This window comes from Mytilus trossulus, chromosome 3 (genome assembly GCF_036588685.1).
Source record: "Mytilus trossulus isolate FHL-02 chromosome 3, PNRI_Mtr1.1.1.hap1, whole genome shotgun sequence".
Classification (NCBI taxonomy): domain Eukaryota; kingdom Metazoa; phylum Mollusca; class Bivalvia; order Mytilida; family Mytilidae; genus Mytilus; species Mytilus trossulus.
The window spans coordinates 32,823,364-32,844,705 of record NC_086375.1 but is presented as its reverse complement, the minus strand read 5'-3'; the positions used below and the strand labels follow the sequence as shown (position 1 = coordinate 32,844,705).

The following is a 21,342-nucleotide window of genomic DNA, read 5'->3' as shown; positions in this document are numbered from 1 at the left end:
CCTACACCTTAATAAAAAAAAAAAACCAGAAGCATGAATACCTAGATATATGGTATTGTAGTCTATGTTATATAGTTTCTTTATTCACTATGTAATTTCCTAATAATATTTGAAATTCATTGCTTTCTATAGTCTTTTCGTTTTACAAACAACTGCCTTTTTTATAAGAAAATATAATGTGTCCATGTTGGTCCACTTTCTACTGGTTATAAGACAAATTACAGTTGAATACTTTCACATTTGTATTGCTGGTCAATTGTAAAGCAATCATATACTGATTATACTCTATCATATACATCTTATGTTCAGATCTGTACTGGTACACACTTTCATGTAAGTTAAGTTGTATCATTATACCCCCGCTTTAAAAAAGGGGGGGTATACTGTTTTACCTCTGTCTGCCCGTCCATCCGTCCGTCCGTCAGTCGTACCGTCAGTCCGTCCGTCCCATGAAACTTTCGTCACATTTTTCTCAGGAACTACAATACAAGGATTTCTGAAATTTGGTTGTAGGGTTTATCTAAGTCACCTTTACCGTGTGATGTGTTTTCAGATTGATCACTTGACAACTTCCTGTTTACCGAACACTTGCATGATTTTACACATGATAGCCAAGTTGAAATTTTTTGTCACATTTTTCTCAGGAACTACAATACAAGGATTTCTAAAATTTGGTTTCAGGGTTTATCTAAGTCAGCTATACCATGTGATGCGTTTTCAGATTTATCACTTGACAACTTCCTGTTTACCGAACACTTGAATGATTTGACACATGATAGCCAAGTTGAAAATTTTTCGTCACATTTTTCTCAGGAACTACAATACAAGGATTTCTGAAATTTGGTTTCAGGGTTTATCTAAGTCAGCTATACCGTGTGATGCGTTTTCAGATTGATCACTTGTCAACTTCCTGTTTACCGAACACTTGTATGATTTTACACATGATAGCCAAGTTGAAAATTTTCGTCACATTTTTCTCAGGAACTACAATACAAGGATTTCTGAAATTTGGTTTCAGGATTTATATAAGTCAGCTATACCTTGTGATGGGTTTTCAGATTGATCAGTTGACAACTTCCTGTTTACGGAACACTTGCATATTTTTACACTATTAATATTATCCACTTGCGGCGGGGGTATCATCAGTGAGCAGTAGCTCGCATTTTCACTTGTTATTTCTAAGTCTGCCTTCCCTTGTTTAAGCATGTCCTGAATTATCTGAAATGAGCATTATAAATAATTATTATTTCACAGGATTGTGACAAGTGGTCTCAAAAAAGAAAATTTTATACATAATATTGTAAGATAGTTGTCAAAATTTGAATGAGTTTCAATTGACAATTAAAAATATCTCATAAAAGATGTAAATTTTACAATGATCAATGAGTCAATTGGTTTCTATTATGGTTACATCTTTTTCCTAAAAACAGAAAATATGTTTTAGGAATGCTGAATTCTTCTGTAAAAGATTGATTTTAGTGGATGCAGACAGGATATGTTTGTGGTCTACTCTGAATTGGCGGTTTCGGAATCTAAAGCACTATGGGTAATTTCATTGTTTGTACACCAAAATGAAAAAAAATGTTGTGCATTGGATGGATTTCCATTGTTTATGACGTTTTAAACCAATCACAACGTTTTGGTGTATGCTTTTTGAAATATTACCAAGAATACATAGATTCTGAAATGGCATATTGTTGATGGTCAACTTGTCCAAACAAAATCCCTCTCTACTGAAATAATTAACAATCCCTTTAGTATTTATTTTGAAAGGAGTATACAATATTATGTTTGTGGCTATTAATTCTTATCTAAAATAAATACATAATTAAATTTATGCTGAACCAGAACTTTTGTTTTAAAATAAAATGTGTAAAATATTATAGGGGTCAAATGATGAAGGAGAAAAAGAAGAAGTTGTTAAGTCAAATGGAAATGCCTCCTCACCAACCAAAGTGGTCACAAATTCTAGCCCTATTAAAAAAGAACCAACAGCAAAACGTTTTAGTGGTGGTGATCATCAACAAGTGTCAACCAAAATCAGTATAAACAGTGATGGAAGTACAGGTACCAGTATAGTTTGTTTGATTTAAGGCTGCACCTTTTTTGTATTCAATTTGAAAAAAAATTATTAAATCTTATTATCAATTTTTTTTTATAAGAACTTTTAAAAAGATTGCCTGAATTTTTGCTTATTTTTAAGTACTGTATGTAAAGATCACTCAAATGATTTAGTAAAAATTATTACCTTATGACCCTTAACTATTTCCAAATGGCAGGTTCGCCACTGAGAACATGCTTTTAATATAAGATTTGCATAAGAACATTTTTAATATTGTTTTAGACTAAAATTTATGGGACTTGTTTTATTTTTATACAGTTTAATGTTGATTAATTCATAAAAAAATATATCAGGTTTTCTTTTTGAAAAGCAAATCAAGCTATATTTTTTTCTGAAATGTTAAGAATTTAAAGATAATCCCTATGAAACTAATGTTCAGGTCATAAATATTGTCTAGTGAGCACTAACAATAGTATTCCTTGTTTTCCAGGAAGAGAAGGTGTTACAATACATCAAATGACCAGTATAAACAGTGAGAATGGATTGCAGTTCAAATGTAAACTTAATGGTATGTCTTTTATTATTATTACCAGTATTGCCAGGTGTGAAAGCAGATTTGTTATCACTAGAGTCTGATCAACAAATATTTCAGTCACTCTTTTGTCAGGTTCTTCTTAACAGAAATAGAAAGTCGTAACTGAAAAAATATCGGAACTGCTCAATAAATTAACCACATAACTCTAATCATATATAAATACAAGTTTTATCATGAAGTAAATATATTTTGTCATATAAAATTACCAAAATAAGTATGATTTATTTAATATAAAGTGATTTATAATCGTTTGGGAACTTGAGAGTCATCGCGGCAATTGCCGCCATTTTTTTATTATCCTGTTTACATTCTGTATCATTCTGTGATGAAATGAATGCAATTTTAACAAATTTGACGTTACAGAATACAAGATTTATACTCTTGCATCACTATAAAACTAGTTTGAATGACATTTTATTGATATTGTCAGAAATTATTAGGATAATAGCAAGTCCGTATTTTACACATGTCAGTTTCCATATCGAATCTTTTTACCTATGACCCGACGATAAAATCGACTACAATTAGTTAGTGTCAAGTCCCGTCAATATATATGTTCCTGAAAATATATAAAGTATACAGAACAGAAAATCTAAATAACAGAATATTTTTATGTCTTTTTATTGTATTTTAATACCAAAACAATATTACAGATCCATCAATAATAGAACCTACATCAATAGAAAAACTAAAGACATTAAAGCCTTACTTGAAAATTACATCCAAGCGGGATAAAGAACTGGAGGCATTAAATCGTAAAAATGAAAAGGTTAGTACCTCAGCATAGAATTTATATTGTAAAGGCAAAATATAAAGGTTGTATTATGGAGAAAAAATATTTCAAACTTCTACTTGATGCAGCTATTATAAAAAGATTTTAAGAAACAATAAATATAAATGAATTTTTATTTCATGGGACTGTATTTAAATTTGAACCTTTTTCAATGTTATAAATCATTGTGATAATTGAAAAGTTTGTGGCACAAATAATGTTAGATATATTAATTTACTTTTTTTTATTGTTAAATATTAATCTTATATAGTTTATACAGTTTTGATATGTTACTCATGTACTGTGTTTGTATAAGATCGTAGCTTTTGAAAGATGTCTCCTAGATAAATGGAGCATAGTCTATGTAAACCAGAGATGAAGTGAATAAGTTGACAGATCATATCTGTGTTTTATGAAAGATGTTAATCAAATGTCTTAGTTATTTTTGTTCTTGTGTTTTCGTTGATTTTGTTCTTGTGTCAAACTTTAATTCATTAGCCAATCTTCTAGACATTATATGGACTTCAGTGTAAAATTTATGAACTTAGACTTTTGGAGGCAAACACACACTCTGTAGCTAGTAAACTTAATGTAGAGCAAGCGTCAGATGAAGTATGACCCCTAATCAAAATTATTTTTGTATTCTTTATATTTATGATCCAAAGATAAATTGCATTTGCTTTTATATTTGGACCACACTTTTGAAATCCATTATAGTTTTCACTTTTCATATATTTGATATGATATAACAATATTTATTTCAATATTATTTGAATGAATGTTAAGGATGTCTGCTGCTCTAATTTTAAATAACAAGGATTTCATGTGGTTGCTTAAAATGAAAACAACTTTGATATTTAAACAAAATAAAGTAATAAAATCATTAGTCTTGTGTGTAGTTTTCAAAATACAAGACATTTAGAAAATGGCGGGAAAAGGGTTTTCTTCAGACTTTACTATTTGTTAACATTGGAATTGTTTTTTACCCTTTAAACCAAGAAAAAATAACAAGGATTTCATGCGGCCGGATCACTAAATCTTAAATGATCTATTGAACAGATTTATGAAGACAAAAGTGGGGTGTTGTGTAAAATTTTTTTAATACATTTGGATGGATAAAACCTGAGAAAATCGAAAATATGACAAGAATTCAAAAACATGACCAGCAGACATCTTTAAAAGCTGAGATTGATTAATGTTGATAAATAATAGGAGTCTGACAGTATAGTTCTAGCAGTAGTGAAAAGAAAATGTTTAATTCGTGAAAATCGAGGACACTCCATTTGCATCCTTTTTCTTGCCTTTTAAACCTGGTAGTTGGGATAAAGAAGGGAAGATAATCATAAAAAGCATATTACTTACAGGCCAGGCAAAACTTGAAAGAAATACATGAGTTACAAGAGGAGCGATTGATGATATCTCAGGTTAAAGCTAAGGATACAATGGAAAAATCTCATGCCAAGTCTGTAAAGAAGGCATTACGACGGGGCACTTCTGTGGACGAAGCAGAAACTAATAATCGTTTACAGTATGGTAAACTTGTCCAAGAACATAATTATAAGGTAAAATTTGTAATGACCTTCAGGAAGGGAAATTGAAGGTCGTTGCTATATATACATATATATATATTAGTGATTATGCATGTGGAGTTGACTCTGTTTTGTTTTCTTTTACAGCGTAAAGGCAAGGTAATGACCCAGAGGTTCTACGGTGATAGCTTTCTAAATTTGATCTTTGACCTGATTTTTGATTGGCTTATTTTAGCAAATAAACCTATATTTAGCTTGAAGATTTTTACCTACTGCAGCAGATATATAACAGTTGATTATAACCTTTCAAGGATTCCCTCGTGAACTATGATTGGTGCATATTTAGTTGTTACCAAAAGTGATTAAATTGAAGATACAAAAATGTATACCATATTGAAAAAATGCTGTAAACTCAGTACAGCCCTTATTGAACTTTGTCCTTTATAGGTGTAAAATTTTTGACATGTAAATGTTCAGCTTGAAGACCAATTATTTAATTTTTGATTATTTTATAACAATATTTTTTCAAGAGAAATTTTGAACAATGTTTTTGCATGTTTTTGAACGTCTGGCATACAAAATCAGCCAAAATAACTTGTGTTTCACAATTCTTGCTAGAGTTCTATATTTTCTTACCTGTAGGACCCTTGAACTATTAAGATTCAAATATTAAACTTAAGCTTACATGTTTGATTCAAAATTAAGTACTTATGAATAGATTTAGATCTAAGTTTTGCTAGGGATTTACATTTCATAATTCACCAAAAAATCAATCTTAATGACACTGTAAAAAAAGGGGGGATGGTTTGGAATTGAAAAATAAAAACTGAGATTTGAATTACAGGTAAACAGTTCTAATCTATGCAATATCATTTTTACTTTCAAATAGATATGCACAATCTAGTTCATGAAAAGGAACCATATAGATTTTATTCAGAATATAAATTTATCACCCAAGATATAGTATATATATTCTGTTCTTTAGTATATACTATCTATCCATTATACCCCTTGCTTTTCAATTCAGTTTTCAATGGTTTGTTACAAGTTTGTTATATGCTTGAAATTTGAAAGTGTTTGACACAGAATACTGATGGAAATTTTTTTTTTCCCATTATTTCGGAATGCAGACAACTGATTATTTTTATTCTTTGAATGCAGACGACAGATTTATTTCTATTCTTTGAATGCAGCAGACACAATTTTTCAATTCTTTGAATGCAGTTTGCAGATTTTTTTAATTCTTTGAATGCAGTTTGCAGGTTTTTTTTAATTCTTCGAATGCCGATTGCAGATTTTTGTAATTCTTTGAATGCAGTGAAAATTTGTTTCATTTTTTGTCCTCAGTATGCAATAAATTGAACATATAAAAGAATGTCTTGCATGCATGTATATTTTGATTTCTTGATTGAAATTACATGATTCATAAAGAAAGACAGTTTTAACTAGTTTTTTTTTAAATAATGGAGGAAAATATAATGCAAATTGAAATTGAAATTTCAATAAAAAAATGCTTGCTTTGATATAACATGGGTTTTGTGCTGCCCTAATTTGTGTCATCCATGACTTGGGAAGAAAAAAATGTATAAAGATTAAGAAGGCAGTATTGAATTAAGCCAAATATTATATATTATCTATATTAATTAAGGTTTACTTCAGACAATTGGTTCAAAAGTTCTAACATAAAATGGAATTTGAATTTACCATTGCAAGAAGACTTAACACGTGTATGGTTTTGGTTGTAATACAGTATTGGAAAATTGTCAACAAATAAATATCTGTTTTGTATAACAGTTATTAAAGAGGAAATAGATTTTCGGTGTTAGGATTATTTATCCGAAATCTTTTACAAACAAATTTTATATTTTCTGACACAATGAAACTACTTTACTATATACTCCTATTTTCTGCAGCATATTTATATATTTTTCCTATATAAGTATGTAAATTGTAAATTTATATCTCACTTATACTTGTCAACTAGTTTTTAGCTCACCTGACCTGAAAGGTCAAGTGAGCTTTTCTCATCACTTGGCGTCCGTCGTCCGTCGTCCGTAAACTTTTACAAAAATCTTCTCCTCTGAAACTACTGGACCAAATTCTACCAAACTTGGCCACAATCATCCTTGGGGTATCTAGTTTAAAAAATGTGTGGCGTGACCTGTCAAACCAACTAAGATGGCCGCCATGGCTAAAAATAGAACATAGGGGTAAAATGCAGTTTTTGGCTTATAACTCAAAAACCAAAGCATTTAGAGCAAATCTGACATAGGATCAGGTCAAGATCTAACTGCCCTGAAATTTTCAGAAGAATCGGACAACCTGTTGTTGGGTTGCTGTCCTAAAATTGGTGATTTTAAGGAAATTTTGCAGTTTTTGGTTATTATCTTGAATACTATTATAGATAGAGATTAACTGTAAACAGCAATAATGTTTAGCAAAGTAAGATCTACAAATAAGTCAGCATGATCAAAATTGTTAGAGGACCCCATAAGGAGTTATTGCCCTTTATAGTCAATATTTAAGAACTTTTTGTCATTTTTGTAACTTGAAAACTAAAACTACTTGGCCAAATTTAACCAAACTTGGCCACAATCATAATACTAGGGTATCTATTTTTAAAAAAAGTGTCTAATGACCCCTCCTACCAACGAAGATGGTCGACATCAGTAAACACATTAACAGGTGAGCGACACAGGCTCTTGAGAGCCTCTAGTTTTGTAAGTGTTGATATCGATTTCTATTTTATGAACAGCTGTATTAAAAAATATGAGGCATTGCAACCTAGATTGATAAAACTTCACATACTAGATTTATTGTAGAATAGAAAGAAACAATTAGATTACCAGATTGTTATGTTTCTTTTTATATGGAAAATAACCCAAATAATTTGCAAATGTAAAAAAAAAATACACAAGAGGAACTGTCAAAACACCAAATACTTAACAGAAAACTAAAGATTGAGAATATCAACTTTGAAAACTTGCATGCTCTGGAAGGGTAAGAGCTGGATTTGCCACAGGTAAAACTCAGGTGATCTGAAAGGGTAAGCAGTTTTAAAGCTGTTACATGGAAAATTCAAGTTTAAATGACATTTTAAAAGATAAAGTAAAATAATTATTCAATAGTTCTATTTAGTTCCCCCCTGACCTAAAGTAAAGTTATTCAGTAGTAATATTTAGTTCCCCCCTGACCTAAAGTAAAGTTATTCAGTAGTTATATTTAGTTCCCCCCTGACCTAAAGTAAGGTTCTTCTGTAGTGATATTTAGTTTCTCTAAGATGAAAGTGTTCACTTTTGCTGTGTCTACTAGTGTATAGTACCAGAGCTTTTACTAACATGTTTATGTAAACACGGGTTATATAACTTATAATTTATAGATTGTAGAATTTTTTTCGTTGTTTTTTTCTTAAAACTTGTTATTGTGACTGTGATTGTGTAACGTTCAATTGCTGTGCAAAAACTAATTCCTGAGATCGATAAAACTATGAAGACAGTATAGTGTAGTAATGTCTGTATATAAATGCAATCATGTTCTTCATGGCTTAAGTTATTGTTTTCTCTAATTTTCATGCTATTTCCCATCTGTGTGAGAAAATATAATTTCATTTCTAGGGGAAACTTTGTTCACAGCAAAGATTGGTCCAAATTCAATTATGACATCAATTATGACATCAATTATGACATCAAGAAATTTTCTTGATTTCTAATGAATTATTATTTTTTGTGATGTCATCAAAAAAGGCGACCATGCCTGATGAACACAACTTATTGCAAATCTTTGATAAAGATAGATGAAACGTGTCTAGATGCATTGTTTTGTCTAAAACGCATTAGAGAAACAGATTCAACCACTATATCTTGTTTATTACGATATTTCTCCACTTTTAACAACTAAATTTGGAATACAGTATTCTAAAAGCTTTGCAATACTTGCATTTGAATATTTTTAATTCACATTTGATTTTATTTCTTTTTTTTACATGTTTTCTATAAAACTAAGAGCCAAGTATATGAGAAAAAAGCCTGTAAACAAAATAAAACTATTTTTTTTGCTCTTTGAAATTAGGGGGGCTTAAAGTCGGAACCAGTACTTTTTATAACCTTATCTTTTATATATATACTGTACTGATATAAAATAGTTGATATACTTTTAATTATTTTATTTTTCTCACCAGCATAAAGAACTAAAACAGACACAAGGAGAAATTTTTGTAGATATGTGTAAAGACCAGTTCAAAGCCGAGTTAGACATTCATTTGAAATATCATACACCCATCTATGACACATTGAGGATGCTTTTAGATATCAACCATAAAAATCATGTGGAGCAGATTATCGAAACATTTGAAATGGATTCTGATGAATTGAAGAAAGAAATGGAAACCAGGAGTAAATTGGAGATGAAGAGATTAGCCAAGACCATCAAGGACAAAAATGAATTGTCAAGGTCAGTAAATATCAATCTTATTAAAATTAAATCCCCACACTTGCTCATTTTTTTATGCTTGGTTGCTAAAAAATTAGCGAGTACGGAGATTTAAATTTAAGTAGATTGAGTATATATAAAAGTTTAAGTCAACAGAGAATAAAGGTAAGAATCATTTTAGCTCACCAGGCGGAAAGGCCAAGAAATGTTATGTAAATGATTTCTATTAAGCATCAAAACTCCTATGTTATATGCAATTAGAACTAAGAAAATTGCTTACAAATATTTTAAATAAGATGACTGTTTATTGTTTTAATATTTAGAAAAACAGCTTCCATAAAATGATATCAACAACTACTACATTGTTAAATATGTACATTTTTTACTATAATAATTGTATCTAAAAACTTAAAAATATAAATAATTTTGATTTATTTTTTACAGAACAAAAAGAGAATCTCAATCAAAACACATAAAAATGGTTGTTAATGAAATAGAAAAGGTAAGAACATAGTGAATCAAATTTCTGGGATTTTTTTCCTATCGTAAACAGGACCTACTTCCTAGTTACTACTGTAATCACTAGCCAATCAACACTGAGGTTGTGAGTTCAAACCCCACTGGTACAGTTGCACTTGACTTCAATCTTAATTGACTAGGATTGTCAGTTTTCCTATCAAAGGTATTGGTTTTTTCTGGGCACTCCAGCTTCCTCCACCAATAAAAACTTGCTGCCACAAAATAGCCTTAATGCATTGCTTAAAAGTGACACCGAAAATTAAAAAAAAATCCTAGTAAAACTAAAAAAAAAATGTCAGTAAATATTGTACTTGTGAATTATAATTGTATGTAATTTACATATTTTCATGGCTTTTCCTTTACTTCTGTTATGAATTCAATACACTTGTATACTTTTTACCCATCCAGTTTGAATGTGTTAAAACTAGAAATTAGGGACCCACAAAACACTGATGTTCAAACAAACCATGAACACTGATACCCATGAAGAGAAATTCTTCCTTAGTAATGTTTCAATAAAGATTGCATAAATTGCAAGCAAAACCCTATAGTACTGACTTTCAAAGTTAATAGTTGATAGTTCAAAGTGATCATTCTTTTGAACCAATCCAATCCAATCAGTGTCATGCAATTTATTAATGATATGTTATAATTATATATATTCAAGTTACACATATTATAAATATCGGCTTATAAATATATATCAATTTGTAAATGGAATTGCTTTTTGTAATTTCTGTTCACTAATTCTTTAAAAAATGTATTTTTTTATTTATTTATTTTTTTTTTGGGGGGGGGAGGGGGGGGAATGGTTAGTAAGTTTGATGATTGTTTGTTGACACTTTTTTTTTCAGCTGAAAGAAATACTAAATTCAAAGCAAGAAGAATTAACACCAATTTTAGGCAGAGTTAGACAAGAATTAGAAAGGGAAAAAGATGAGGTATGTTGAATGGAATACTTTTGATTAGATATAATTCGTTGGATACCAATTTTTGTGGGTTTCATGGGAACAGGTGAACCATGAATCTAAATGTTCAACGAATTATCAATTTTCTATTGTCTTGGGCTTGTCACCAAACCATGAAATCAAATATCCACAAAAATGTGTGTTACCTCAATCCACAAAAATAGTAACCAAGAAAATAAATGAACCCACATTATGAAAAAAGGTGTTTGGAGGAAAATGTTAATTGCAAAATACATAGGCCATCTATGATCAGTATTATTGGAAAAAATGAAAAATCTGTTATCTTTTAATTATAAAAAAGCTTCAGTCCTAGTTTGATAAAATATTATGGAGGTTTGCCAGAAAAATAGGAAATACTAAACCAATATTTTAAAACATTTTGGCATAATAAATCATAAATTATAAGCCAGTTATCTTTGTTGAGTTTTTTTCATGAATTGTTACTGCTTACAAATGTTTCAGAAGCTTGCATGAGTTGTCAAAAAGGTTAATAGAACACTAATTAAAATTTGCATTAGGCCTTCGTGGGATGTTACAGAATATGGGACAAAAGCTTCTTCATGCTCAAGTAATAGCATCTGACTTTCCATTTGGCAATCAACAATACACTTTTATACTGACAGGTTAAAGTTTTTGGTCATGGTATTTTTGAAGGAGTTGAAGTCCAATCAACTTGAAACTTAGTGCACATGTTCCCTATGATATGATCTTTCTAATTTCAATCCAAATATAGATTAGATCCCTATTTTATGGTCCTTTTGAACATAGAAAATGATAGTGCTAGAGGGGTATCAGTGTACAATGGACACATTCTTGTTTTTATCAGTTTCATAATTTTTGAAAGACATATTGTTTTAATTTCAGATGCGTAAATGTTTACAAGAACAGTATGAGGAGAAATGTCGAAGATTAACGGAACAGTTCCGTGATGTTGGTTTTGCCAAAGAATCAGAGAATACACCTTTATAAAACATTCCGTTCACTTTTCTACATTCCTGTCATACTATATGCATGTCATAACCATGACAAAAATCATGTGACATTGGTACCTGATCTCATGTTAACCTACAAATAACTGTTTTTTAATGTGTTGTAAAAATAGATGGAACCATGTGATAAACACTCTAAACCATGTGACCTATTATGTAATTAGCAGCTTGTTTTGTAATGGTTTTTAAATGTTTGTACTATTACCATGGTAACCATTGCCTCTGTGGGATACAACAAACCGTGATACAATTGCATATGGCGAAATGAATGTTGGTCAGTGGATTTTGAAAAACAGTCTAAACTGTAATTAAGGTCATCTTTATTAAAAGAAAACCTTGTCTTGTCTGATGGTCATTAGATTTTGAATAACAGCCTAAACTGTAATGGAGGTCACCTTTACTTTTAAAATAAGCTGTCTTGTCTGGTCACTTTCTACTTTGTCCAGCTGTAATAAAAGCTATGCATTTTGAACCTCTTTATTTTTTCTTCATTTGGAAGCTTTCTACTTGGAAAAAAAACCCTTTCATAATTGTTTCCATCTTTACTTTCAGTTTATTTTGTATGCATTCTATTTTATACACAAATGTATTAACTTGGCTGTGAAATTAAGTTTTATATCATGGAGCATTACCATTTCTGTGTTTTTCTGTGATACCATATATTTTTTTTTTAAATATCTGTTGTCAGCGTGCTTATTGACCTTTATCTGACCTTTTGAAGGTATCGACAGGTCCCTACTGTGCTTCTTGAACAGTTATCATGACTTTTTGGTGTCATTAAATTAGTTTTATTTAATTTAAATTTTTGATAATAATAATTTTTATCAATGTCAATAAAAACCTTTACAATTCTTATTCTAGGCAGCTGGCTTGCTAACGGTTAGGGTTTGGAAAGCTCTGACAAAACTTTATACATTATACATATATTCAATTTCCAAATATATAAGGTTTGAATAGATATTTACAGTAACAATCAATGAGGAAATTATTTGTTTTAGTAGCTATACCTGCTTTATATTGAGTGGGATGACATGGGGTGGTTAATTCCCAAATCCCACTTTTCTTGATTTTTTTCTCCCCCCCCCCCCAGATCCTCTTTTCTTTGTATCCCCTATATCTGACAACCTCCTTTCCCCCTATATCCCATATCCTATAAGAGTGTCATCCCCTATAAAAAATATTCAGTGACCAAATTGCTTGATTTAATATTACATTGAATAACGGACATTGCATTAGGAAAAAAGATTCAGGGACAAACATAATGCAATAAATATTTTTTGGGAAAAATTATATATTACAACAAATCTTCGCTTTCTATCAGTTTTGTGCCTAAAATAAATTATAAATATGTTCATTGACCAATGTAGTAATATCACATAATTTTGTGTATAGGAAACTTATATACTGTGTCAAATGTAACCAAAATGTAATATGTGATGTTCCAAGTTATTGCACCAGTGCTAAAATAGCTTGACAAGGGTGACTGATGTTTAGTATAGAGAATTTCTGTCATTTTAAAATTTTTGTCAAATAGTAAAAAGGTTTGATGCAAGAATATTGGGAAATATTATCTGTAATGCAATATTTATTGCACCTAGAAGCTTGTGCAATAACATATTCCACTTGAGATAATATTAACCAATAATTTAATATTATTGTTAGTAATAAGTTATAGAAATATTCAGTAAGAATTAGTTTGTATTTGTGTTATAATGTAAAAATGTTTGTATCTGTGTTCAAATTTATACTTTTCTACTTCCCGTGTTTAATGTAGAACGTTCTGTCTCTATGCACTTTTATGTGAAAGTCTTCGAAATCTTTTGTTTTACTGCAAAATTATTGAAATCAGTTAAAATTGACAGTAAAATGATGTTTATCAATTTGTTTCTAGATGTTGGAAAATGAGAGCAAATTTGACGATTTATAAAATTGAAACTTAATTTTCATATGCAAAAGTACAATGTAAATAAAAAATTCTTCACCATCGTAAAGTACCATAAGTAGAAATAAATTGTTCCTTGTTTCAATGCACTTAGGTCTTTTCTGGTCATATTTTAACTAATATAATCAGATAAGTATTGAGAAATGACACTGTAGACTCTCAATTCGTCGTTTCAGAATCTAATGCATCCTGGGTAATATTTTCAAAAGTGTACACCAAAACGTTCTAATTGGTTTAAAAATGACATAATCAATGGAAATTTAACAATGATGCGACACTATTTTCATTTTGGGGTACAAAAATGAGAAATAACCCATGATTTTTAAGATTCTGAAACGGCCAATTCTCCTGGTGGACATGTGCGCATAGTTATAAAATTTTCATGATCCAATCCAGGTAAAACTGTATTGATTCCTAGATCCTTACACTGTTCTACATAAGGAACAATTGTACGATTTAATCCGAAATTACTGGCGCCAGTTTATAGATTATACTCATAATTTTATTAAATGTTAGATGATGCTCCGATCGTGTGATAAGTATATTTCCTACCTTTTGTATTGGTTGTTTGTATGATCTGATGCAATCTGTATATTATTGTAAGTGTTTTTGTTTTTTGTTTATTATTATTGATATATATCGTGTTATCCAGGAGTAGTTGCTTTTCATTTAAAACTGGATGAAAAACTTGATTAACCTAATTTTAAGGAATACAATTAAAGATAATGCAGATAATCAGTTATGATGCATGAACATGTTCTGTCCTACAGGGGTTTGGATGGGGGTCCTTTTTTCTTTTCTTTCTTTCTTTTTTTGTCTCATTTTTCCATATTCTTTATTTCTTTTTTTCCCATTATCCTCTACTTTTTTTCTCATTTTTGCTCTTTACTAAGCACCTTTTGTGCATTATTTATTCTATAAACCCCATGCAGACCCTCTTATATTTAAGTAACACCATATGGTATGTCCCTGACATTGTTAATGTGCTTAATAATTATAAAAATGATGTTAATCAAGTTTTTGTTGAAAGAAAATCACTTAATTTTTTGCAAAGTTGCTATAAAGTTGAAATCTTGAGAAGAGATGATCGTTTTGTTAAAAAAAAATCTTTTATTTTATTTTTACTAAATGATTGTTTTTGACGTTTTTTGTTTCCAAATAAAACATCAAAATTGGACAGATAAAAAAAAAAAAAAATGTTAAATCAAGTTTTTCATCCTTCATTGAATTTTTTGTCATTCACCATGAATTATGTTAAAGTGCTATATATGTATAGAACAAACCAGATGTATTGCAATATTAATATATATGTATAATCCGTCAAAATCATTTGATTAATATAGTATCTGTCACTAATTATAATGTTTAATTTGAATTAATCTTTTTTATACATTTATTAATACTGCCTTATTGTAGAATAATAAGACTTAATACATATGAATACTATAATTGAAATAATGAATAATACATTGTTTGAACCATTCCACTCGTTAAAATCTTCACATCTAAACATTGGTTTTGCACAGCTGAATTTTTCTACATATGTTCAAGTAAAGCATAATTATTTCAGATGTCTAAAATTTGACCATATGAAGCTGGAAAATTCGAGTATCACAAATTGTTTTAGTTAAATATATATCTCTATAGAATAGACCATTTCAGGCGTGTTTAAAAACTAGCTTTGAACAAAATAGAATCTGCTATTCAAAATGAATGCTTTCGTTTATATGGACACTGGTCTGTCTGTGAAGACCATAAAATAACCTGTAGATATTTTTTTTTGTTTTATTGTGTTTTGGGTTGCTTTCATTTATGTTAACCCATTTTTCAGAATGAACCATTTTAATTCATATTATGCTAAATCATCTATCTTTTGAAAAAAATATAGATGAGCTATACTTTTCCTGTTAGCACCCTTCATTGTTGCATGATTGGTTACATAATCTAGGTTCTGATTGGTTTACATATCTTTAAATATACTGTAATAACTATAATCTAAAGTGAGGTTGATATTCCCTGATTGGCTCACATCCCTAGAAGATGAAGAGGTGTATCAATCTTGCTTGAGGTTGGTAGTACATTCCAAAAGGCCAAAATAATTAAGAAAAGGCTTGGTTCGAACCTTTGCTTCAATAAGAATTTGAAATAAATCATATAGCAAAAGTAAGAGTTAAGATTTGGCACAGACATTTTTCTAACATTTTCTACCCATGACAATATCCCTTGCCTGGTAATATGATTTTCAATTACTAGTATGGTATCAGAAAAATGCTAAATAGTCCTAAGGAATGAGAACATTTTACTTTTTGTTCTTCATTAATCTGAAAATCCTTCAGGTACCGTATCTGGTATCAACAACCAATCAGAACAAGCTATAGGAAACTGGTACGAATAGCCAATCAAAATAAGTCACAGGTATTTGATATGAATAACCAATCAGAATAAGTAATACTCTTATGTCTTATTACCTTGTTATCTTAATAGAATGGCTGCCCCATTTTATTTTTTTTGTAACCTTTATTTGTACACAACTTACATTTAGGTGTTAACCCTATAGTTCTAATAGTGCTTTCTAATATTAAATGTGTATATGATTTACCTATAAGTTAGAGCTAATTTCCTAATGCTTGTAGAGTAAAACAAGATTTGAATTGCTTGCATTGCTTGTATAAACGTGTACTCAAGTTTTGTGATAAAGAATGGCATCTTAAAACAATAAATATAGGCAATGTTAAATCTGTATATATCATTCAAATTTGATTGGACAGTACCCCAATAACAATTGTACAATAAACAATCAAAGCAAGCAAGTCTTGCTCTAAATGCATTAGGAAATTAGCTATAATGAAACTTTTTCTGTACAGTTTTTAATTAACGCATATTATATATTGCTTCTTACCAATTGAAGATGTGTTGGCTTCCATTTATTTTGTTTGAGTATGAAAGTCCACCTACAAGTTATTGTCGGAGCATTTTTTTCAGATAACAAACTGGCATTTCAGTATATTTATTATGTAAAGTTTTGTTACTTACTGTTGGTATAGTCTATTTCATGAATCTGTTACCCAATATAATTATAGTCTATTACATATACCTATTAAAATGTATGAATTATTGTATTCATTTTTATCATGCCCTGCATATGATAGTTGGGGTAGAGGGGACATTATGTTTTCTGCCCTTTGTGTATACCTTTTCAGTACCAGGAAAGTTTCATTCAATGCAATCTGATAAAAATCTTATATTTCAAATTGTTCTTTAAAAAATTCATTTTGCTAGTATAAGAATCTGAAGACATCATTAATACTGTTTTGGTTCTTGTATAACCTAGGCTTTAAAAACATTATCTTGAAAGTTCCTGTTGAAACTAAATCCACTTCGGTCGCATGACATATATCTCATTTAGTTTTTGACATCACTGCCTTGCTACCTCTGCTGTTGGACTATACCATCAGCTCAGTAGTTTGTACTTTCTTAAAATATATATATATAATAGATAGAATTTGTTCATAGTCGCTTCCAAAAATAATGGTACATCATAAATGATTATTAAACTTATCCAAAGTGTTGATGAGTTGAGCCCTGAATACCAATTTAAAGAGGAATGCAAAACAATGAAGGCAACAACCTGGTGAGAACAATTGAAATGGGCCTTTTTAGCAGTCATATTCTGGACTAAGGGTTGCCCATTTCTGAACTATTTATGTCTGATTTTCGAACTCATCTGGTATTGACTAGTGTATCTTTTATTAATATTTGAAAAGTCACCAGAAGATCTGACTGAACAAAATGTTCAGTATGATGGCAATAGGAAAATGACAGACTGATGCAGGGGGACAAAAAAGTAATTTCCTTTACAACTTCTTTTTATTTGATGAAAAAGAATCAAAAAGTAAAATCTCAAAAATACTGAACTCAGAGGAAAATCAACTGGGGAAAGTCCATAATCACATGTCAAAATCAAATGATTCCAAAGTAACATTCAAGCTGATAAGTATAAAATAGACTGAAAACGCCATGATAAAACAAAAATACAAAATACAAACAACAATACACAAAACACAACATATAAAAACTAAAGTCTGATTAACTAGAACCCCTTCAAACCAAGTGGTGATCTCAGGTGCTCCGTAAGGTTGAGCATATAATGAACCACAAGTTGCAACCGTCATGTTGCTCTTATAATTACGAACACTGAAAAGATTGATTGATTGATTTTTTGTGTTTAACGCAACTTTTAAGCACCGCATTTAGGCTATTTTGTTTAGCCCAGTTTTTTTATTGGTGGAGGAACCACGACCTTTGATAAGAAAACTGACAATCCTAGTCCATTAAAATTGGAATCGAGTGCACCCACACGAGACATCAGTGTTGACTGGCTAGTGATTACAGTAGTAACTACTTAGACCACCATGTGACGAAACTAATTGGGTAGATCACAATCGATAAACTAACACGATTTTGTCAAATGTTTTTTCCAATAGGTAGTTTGAAATGGTACCATTAGGTCTCTGATTAAACCATATTGGGCAAGATATTTTCAAAAGAAATATTCACATTCCTTTTCCAAAACAATCGTCTAAGAATTTGCTAATCAGGTTACGTTTGCTTATTTTACATAAAAGTTGTGTTTAATTGGACTATTAATAGTTTTTCTATTCTTTATTTACTTTAAACAATACAGTTTATCAGTATAATATGCATAAATATATACAGTTTACAAGTTGTATAGCGTTAACATACACATAAATAACAAACGTCAGAAATATCAGTTACATATTATACAGTTTATGAGTTTCAGACTACATATAATAAATATATAGGTCTTAAATATTATTCCTGCACTTAAATGCATAGAGTAAGTACTTTCCTAAATTACAGAGTTCCTTAGTGTTTTCAACAGAAAGCAATTGTACTAATTTATAAGTTGACGGTCTAGTCCAATAATATTTCTTGATAAACTTTTTACGTAGTTAACACTTGGTGTAATTTGATACTATCTTTTAATAATGGAACTTAATTAAATTAACTTAAAATAAGATTTTATCGAGTTATTAAGTCATAAGAAATGTAACATTACAATAATATGTCAAGGCAAAGACCATTTTGATATTATGATGAAAGATTAAAAATCAAGTTACATCTATGTCAATAATTTGGCAAAATAACTGAATGTACAAGATTGAAGTTGACACGCGATTATTTTCAAAAGAAGTTATGTGACAATTACAATCTATCAAGCAATTGATCAATTGAGCCGTAAAATTTATAAATCAAGATGAACACAGTATGAACGTACTAATTTATTATATTTAATTTGTTTGTATTTTGTTCCTTATAACTTTGGTCTAAGATATTGTCTGACATTGAAATATATATCTCCAACTAAAGCAATCGTTTTAATCAAACATTGAACAAAACACATGTTTCAATACAATGACAAATTTAGACAGCATTTTATAACTACTAGTACCTGTTGTAAAGGCATTTACAAGTTAGTAATAATTAAACAATTAAGGAAGCATGAATGTGTGAGCAAAAAAGAAAATGGCTTATTCTGCATCAATTAAAAAGTCCCAGGACGTTCTTACTTGTGGATTATGTGAAACAGATACAAAAATAAAAGTGAAATGTATGGACTGTAATCTATACATGTGCCAAAAATGTACAGATAAGGTACATGCCAAGTTCAAGAATGCAGATCTGCATGACATAGTAGCGTTGAAGGACATCCATTCTCACATCGAGGACACCGATGTTACGTCGGAATTCAAACCTGTCAAATGTAAAGACCATAGAAAACATATGTGCTGTATGTACTGCAAAACATGTGAAATATTAGTTTGTCCAAAGTGCATAGCAAATACACACCACCCGCATTCAATGATTGAAATACAAACAGTTTGTCAAAACAAGGTTGAAGAAATGAAACAAATGTATGATCAGGCTCATAAAAAGATAGAAAAGTTTATGGAAAAAATAGATATTATGGTAGAAATCGAAAGATCAAAGTCATATGAATTAGTACAAAAAATATTAGAAGAGGAAAAGTTAGCGAAGAAAGTGCAGTCTCAATGTTTGAAGCTACTTCAAGAAACTGAAGAAAAGAGCAAGAAAAATACGGAACTAATGTCATTTAAAAAATCAAAAGTGTTAGAAGAAGGAAAAGATATTGAAATTGTTATGCAACAGGTAGAAAATAATCACAAATCAAAAAACACCGAAAAGTTTTTTGAGGCTATAAGTTCCCTGCATGCAAAATTGGAGTCGATTGAGCAGTCAACAATTCCAAAATCATTTAATATAAAAACACAGCAATATGTTCCTAATTATAAAATCCAAACTAATTCTATAACAGTTGAAATGGAAATTCAATTTCAGATCAAATCAAAATATGATATAGACATGTCATATATACACAGCATCACAAGTGATAAGGAAGGCAACATTTGGATCGCAGATGGAGGCAAACAAATTCAACAACTGCAATTGAAAGAAGGAGTAAAAACCACAAAATCAATAAAAATTGAAATTAAAGACCCTGAAATTAGATGTTTGAATAACAAAGTTCTCTTAGCATCTTCTCGACGTATCTTTCAATTGTATTTTAATGAAGAATTAAAGGTTTTCAAAGATTTTTCTCCTAATGCACCTTATACTCTACATGTTTCAGACAATCAGATTATTTTGGGAATGGATTGTACCTCGATGACCGACAAAGAAGACACACCTGTCATCATAAGGTTAGGATTTGATGGAGAAATCATACAGGTCTATAAAAATCATGGGAGACAATTACTTACGGGAGATGTTGTACGATGCTGTACGACAGCCGATGATGATATATGCTACATTGATAGTAAGTCTACAGATGGCTTTGAAGGAGATGTAGTGTTCATCAGTAGAGATGGAATTATTCAATGGAAATACAAAGGAAATTCCTTAATCAATTCAGATGAACATTTCTTTGCTCCTGTTGAAGTGGTAATTACTAAATCCAAAAAATTGATAATTTCTGATATAAAACAACATGCTCTCCATCTTGTCACAGCCAAGGGGGAATTAGTGACAATATTAGATTTAACATTAATGGGATTAGAAAATCCAGGGGTAATGACAATTGATGTCAAAGGGACTTTATGGATAGAAAGCAAAGAACTAAACAAAGAAAGACTCAGTGCTGTGATATTCTCTGGATTCTAGCAGAAAGATTGGATAATACACGCCGTGATTCAAAAGTTACGAGTATTATTATTCTATCAACATAATTGTCTTCACTTTTTTGGAGATATGTAATTGATTGAAAACGGACATTGTTTTATATAAATCTACATGTAAAACATTTTAAAGTAAATCGATTAAAAATTAAAATGGATATACATACTATAAAGTACACATTAAATGTGATAGTTATCAAAAGTACCAGGATTATAAAGGTCCGAAAAGTAAGACGAAACGTATCTTTTTTTAAAGTTGAAAGTAACTCTTGGGTTTTTTCAAGGTTAAGTAGTTGTAATTAAGTCAATAATTTGTCAACA

At 30.1% G+C, this 21,342-nt stretch overlaps 2 protein-coding genes across 5 annotated transcripts in view; both read left to right on the top strand.

The window, feature by feature from the left end:
* The window catches only part of LOC134711279 (1-phosphatidylinositol 4,5-bisphosphate phosphodiesterase beta-1-like), an 80,547-nt gene extending 63,628 nt beyond the window's left edge, over nt 1–16,919 (top strand). For 3 of the 4 annotated variants that reach the window (XM_063571803.1, XM_063571804.1, XM_063571801.1), the window contains 8 exons: nt 1,887–2,067; nt 2,553–2,630; nt 3,311–3,426; nt 4,794–4,991; nt 9,136–9,407; nt 9,831–9,888; nt 10,760–10,846; nt 11,738–16,919. In XM_063571803.1, the coding sequence (XP_063427873.1) occupies nt 1,887–2,067; nt 2,553–2,630; nt 3,311–3,426; nt 4,794–4,991; nt 9,136–9,407; nt 9,831–9,888; nt 10,760–10,846; nt 11,738–11,842 (1,095 nt within the window). In that variant the 3' untranslated portion in view covers nt 11,843–16,919. Of the gene's footprint in view, nt 1–1,886; nt 2,068–2,552; nt 2,631–3,310; nt 3,427–4,793; nt 4,992–5,105; nt 5,118–9,135; nt 9,408–9,830; nt 9,889–10,759; nt 10,847–11,737 lie in introns of all 4 variants that reach the window. The other variant, XM_063571805.1, reaches the window with a different exon arrangement.
* A 2,432-nt stretch (nt 16,920–19,351) lies between these two features.
* LOC134710683 (uncharacterized) lies at nt 19,352–21,007 on the top strand. The gene has a single exon (XM_063571070.1). It carries the CDS (start codon nt 19,352–19,354, stop codon nt 21,005–21,007), a length of 1,656 nt encoding a protein of 551 aa, XP_063427140.1.
* The last annotated feature ends 335 nt before the right edge of the window (nt 21,008–21,342 follow it).

Bases quoted from the DNA above. Each gene is read 5' to 3' on its own strand.
- LOC134710683 (XM_063571070.1), top strand. From the start codon at position 19,352: ATGGCTTATTCTGCATCAATTAAAAAGTCCCAGGACGTTCTTACTTGT.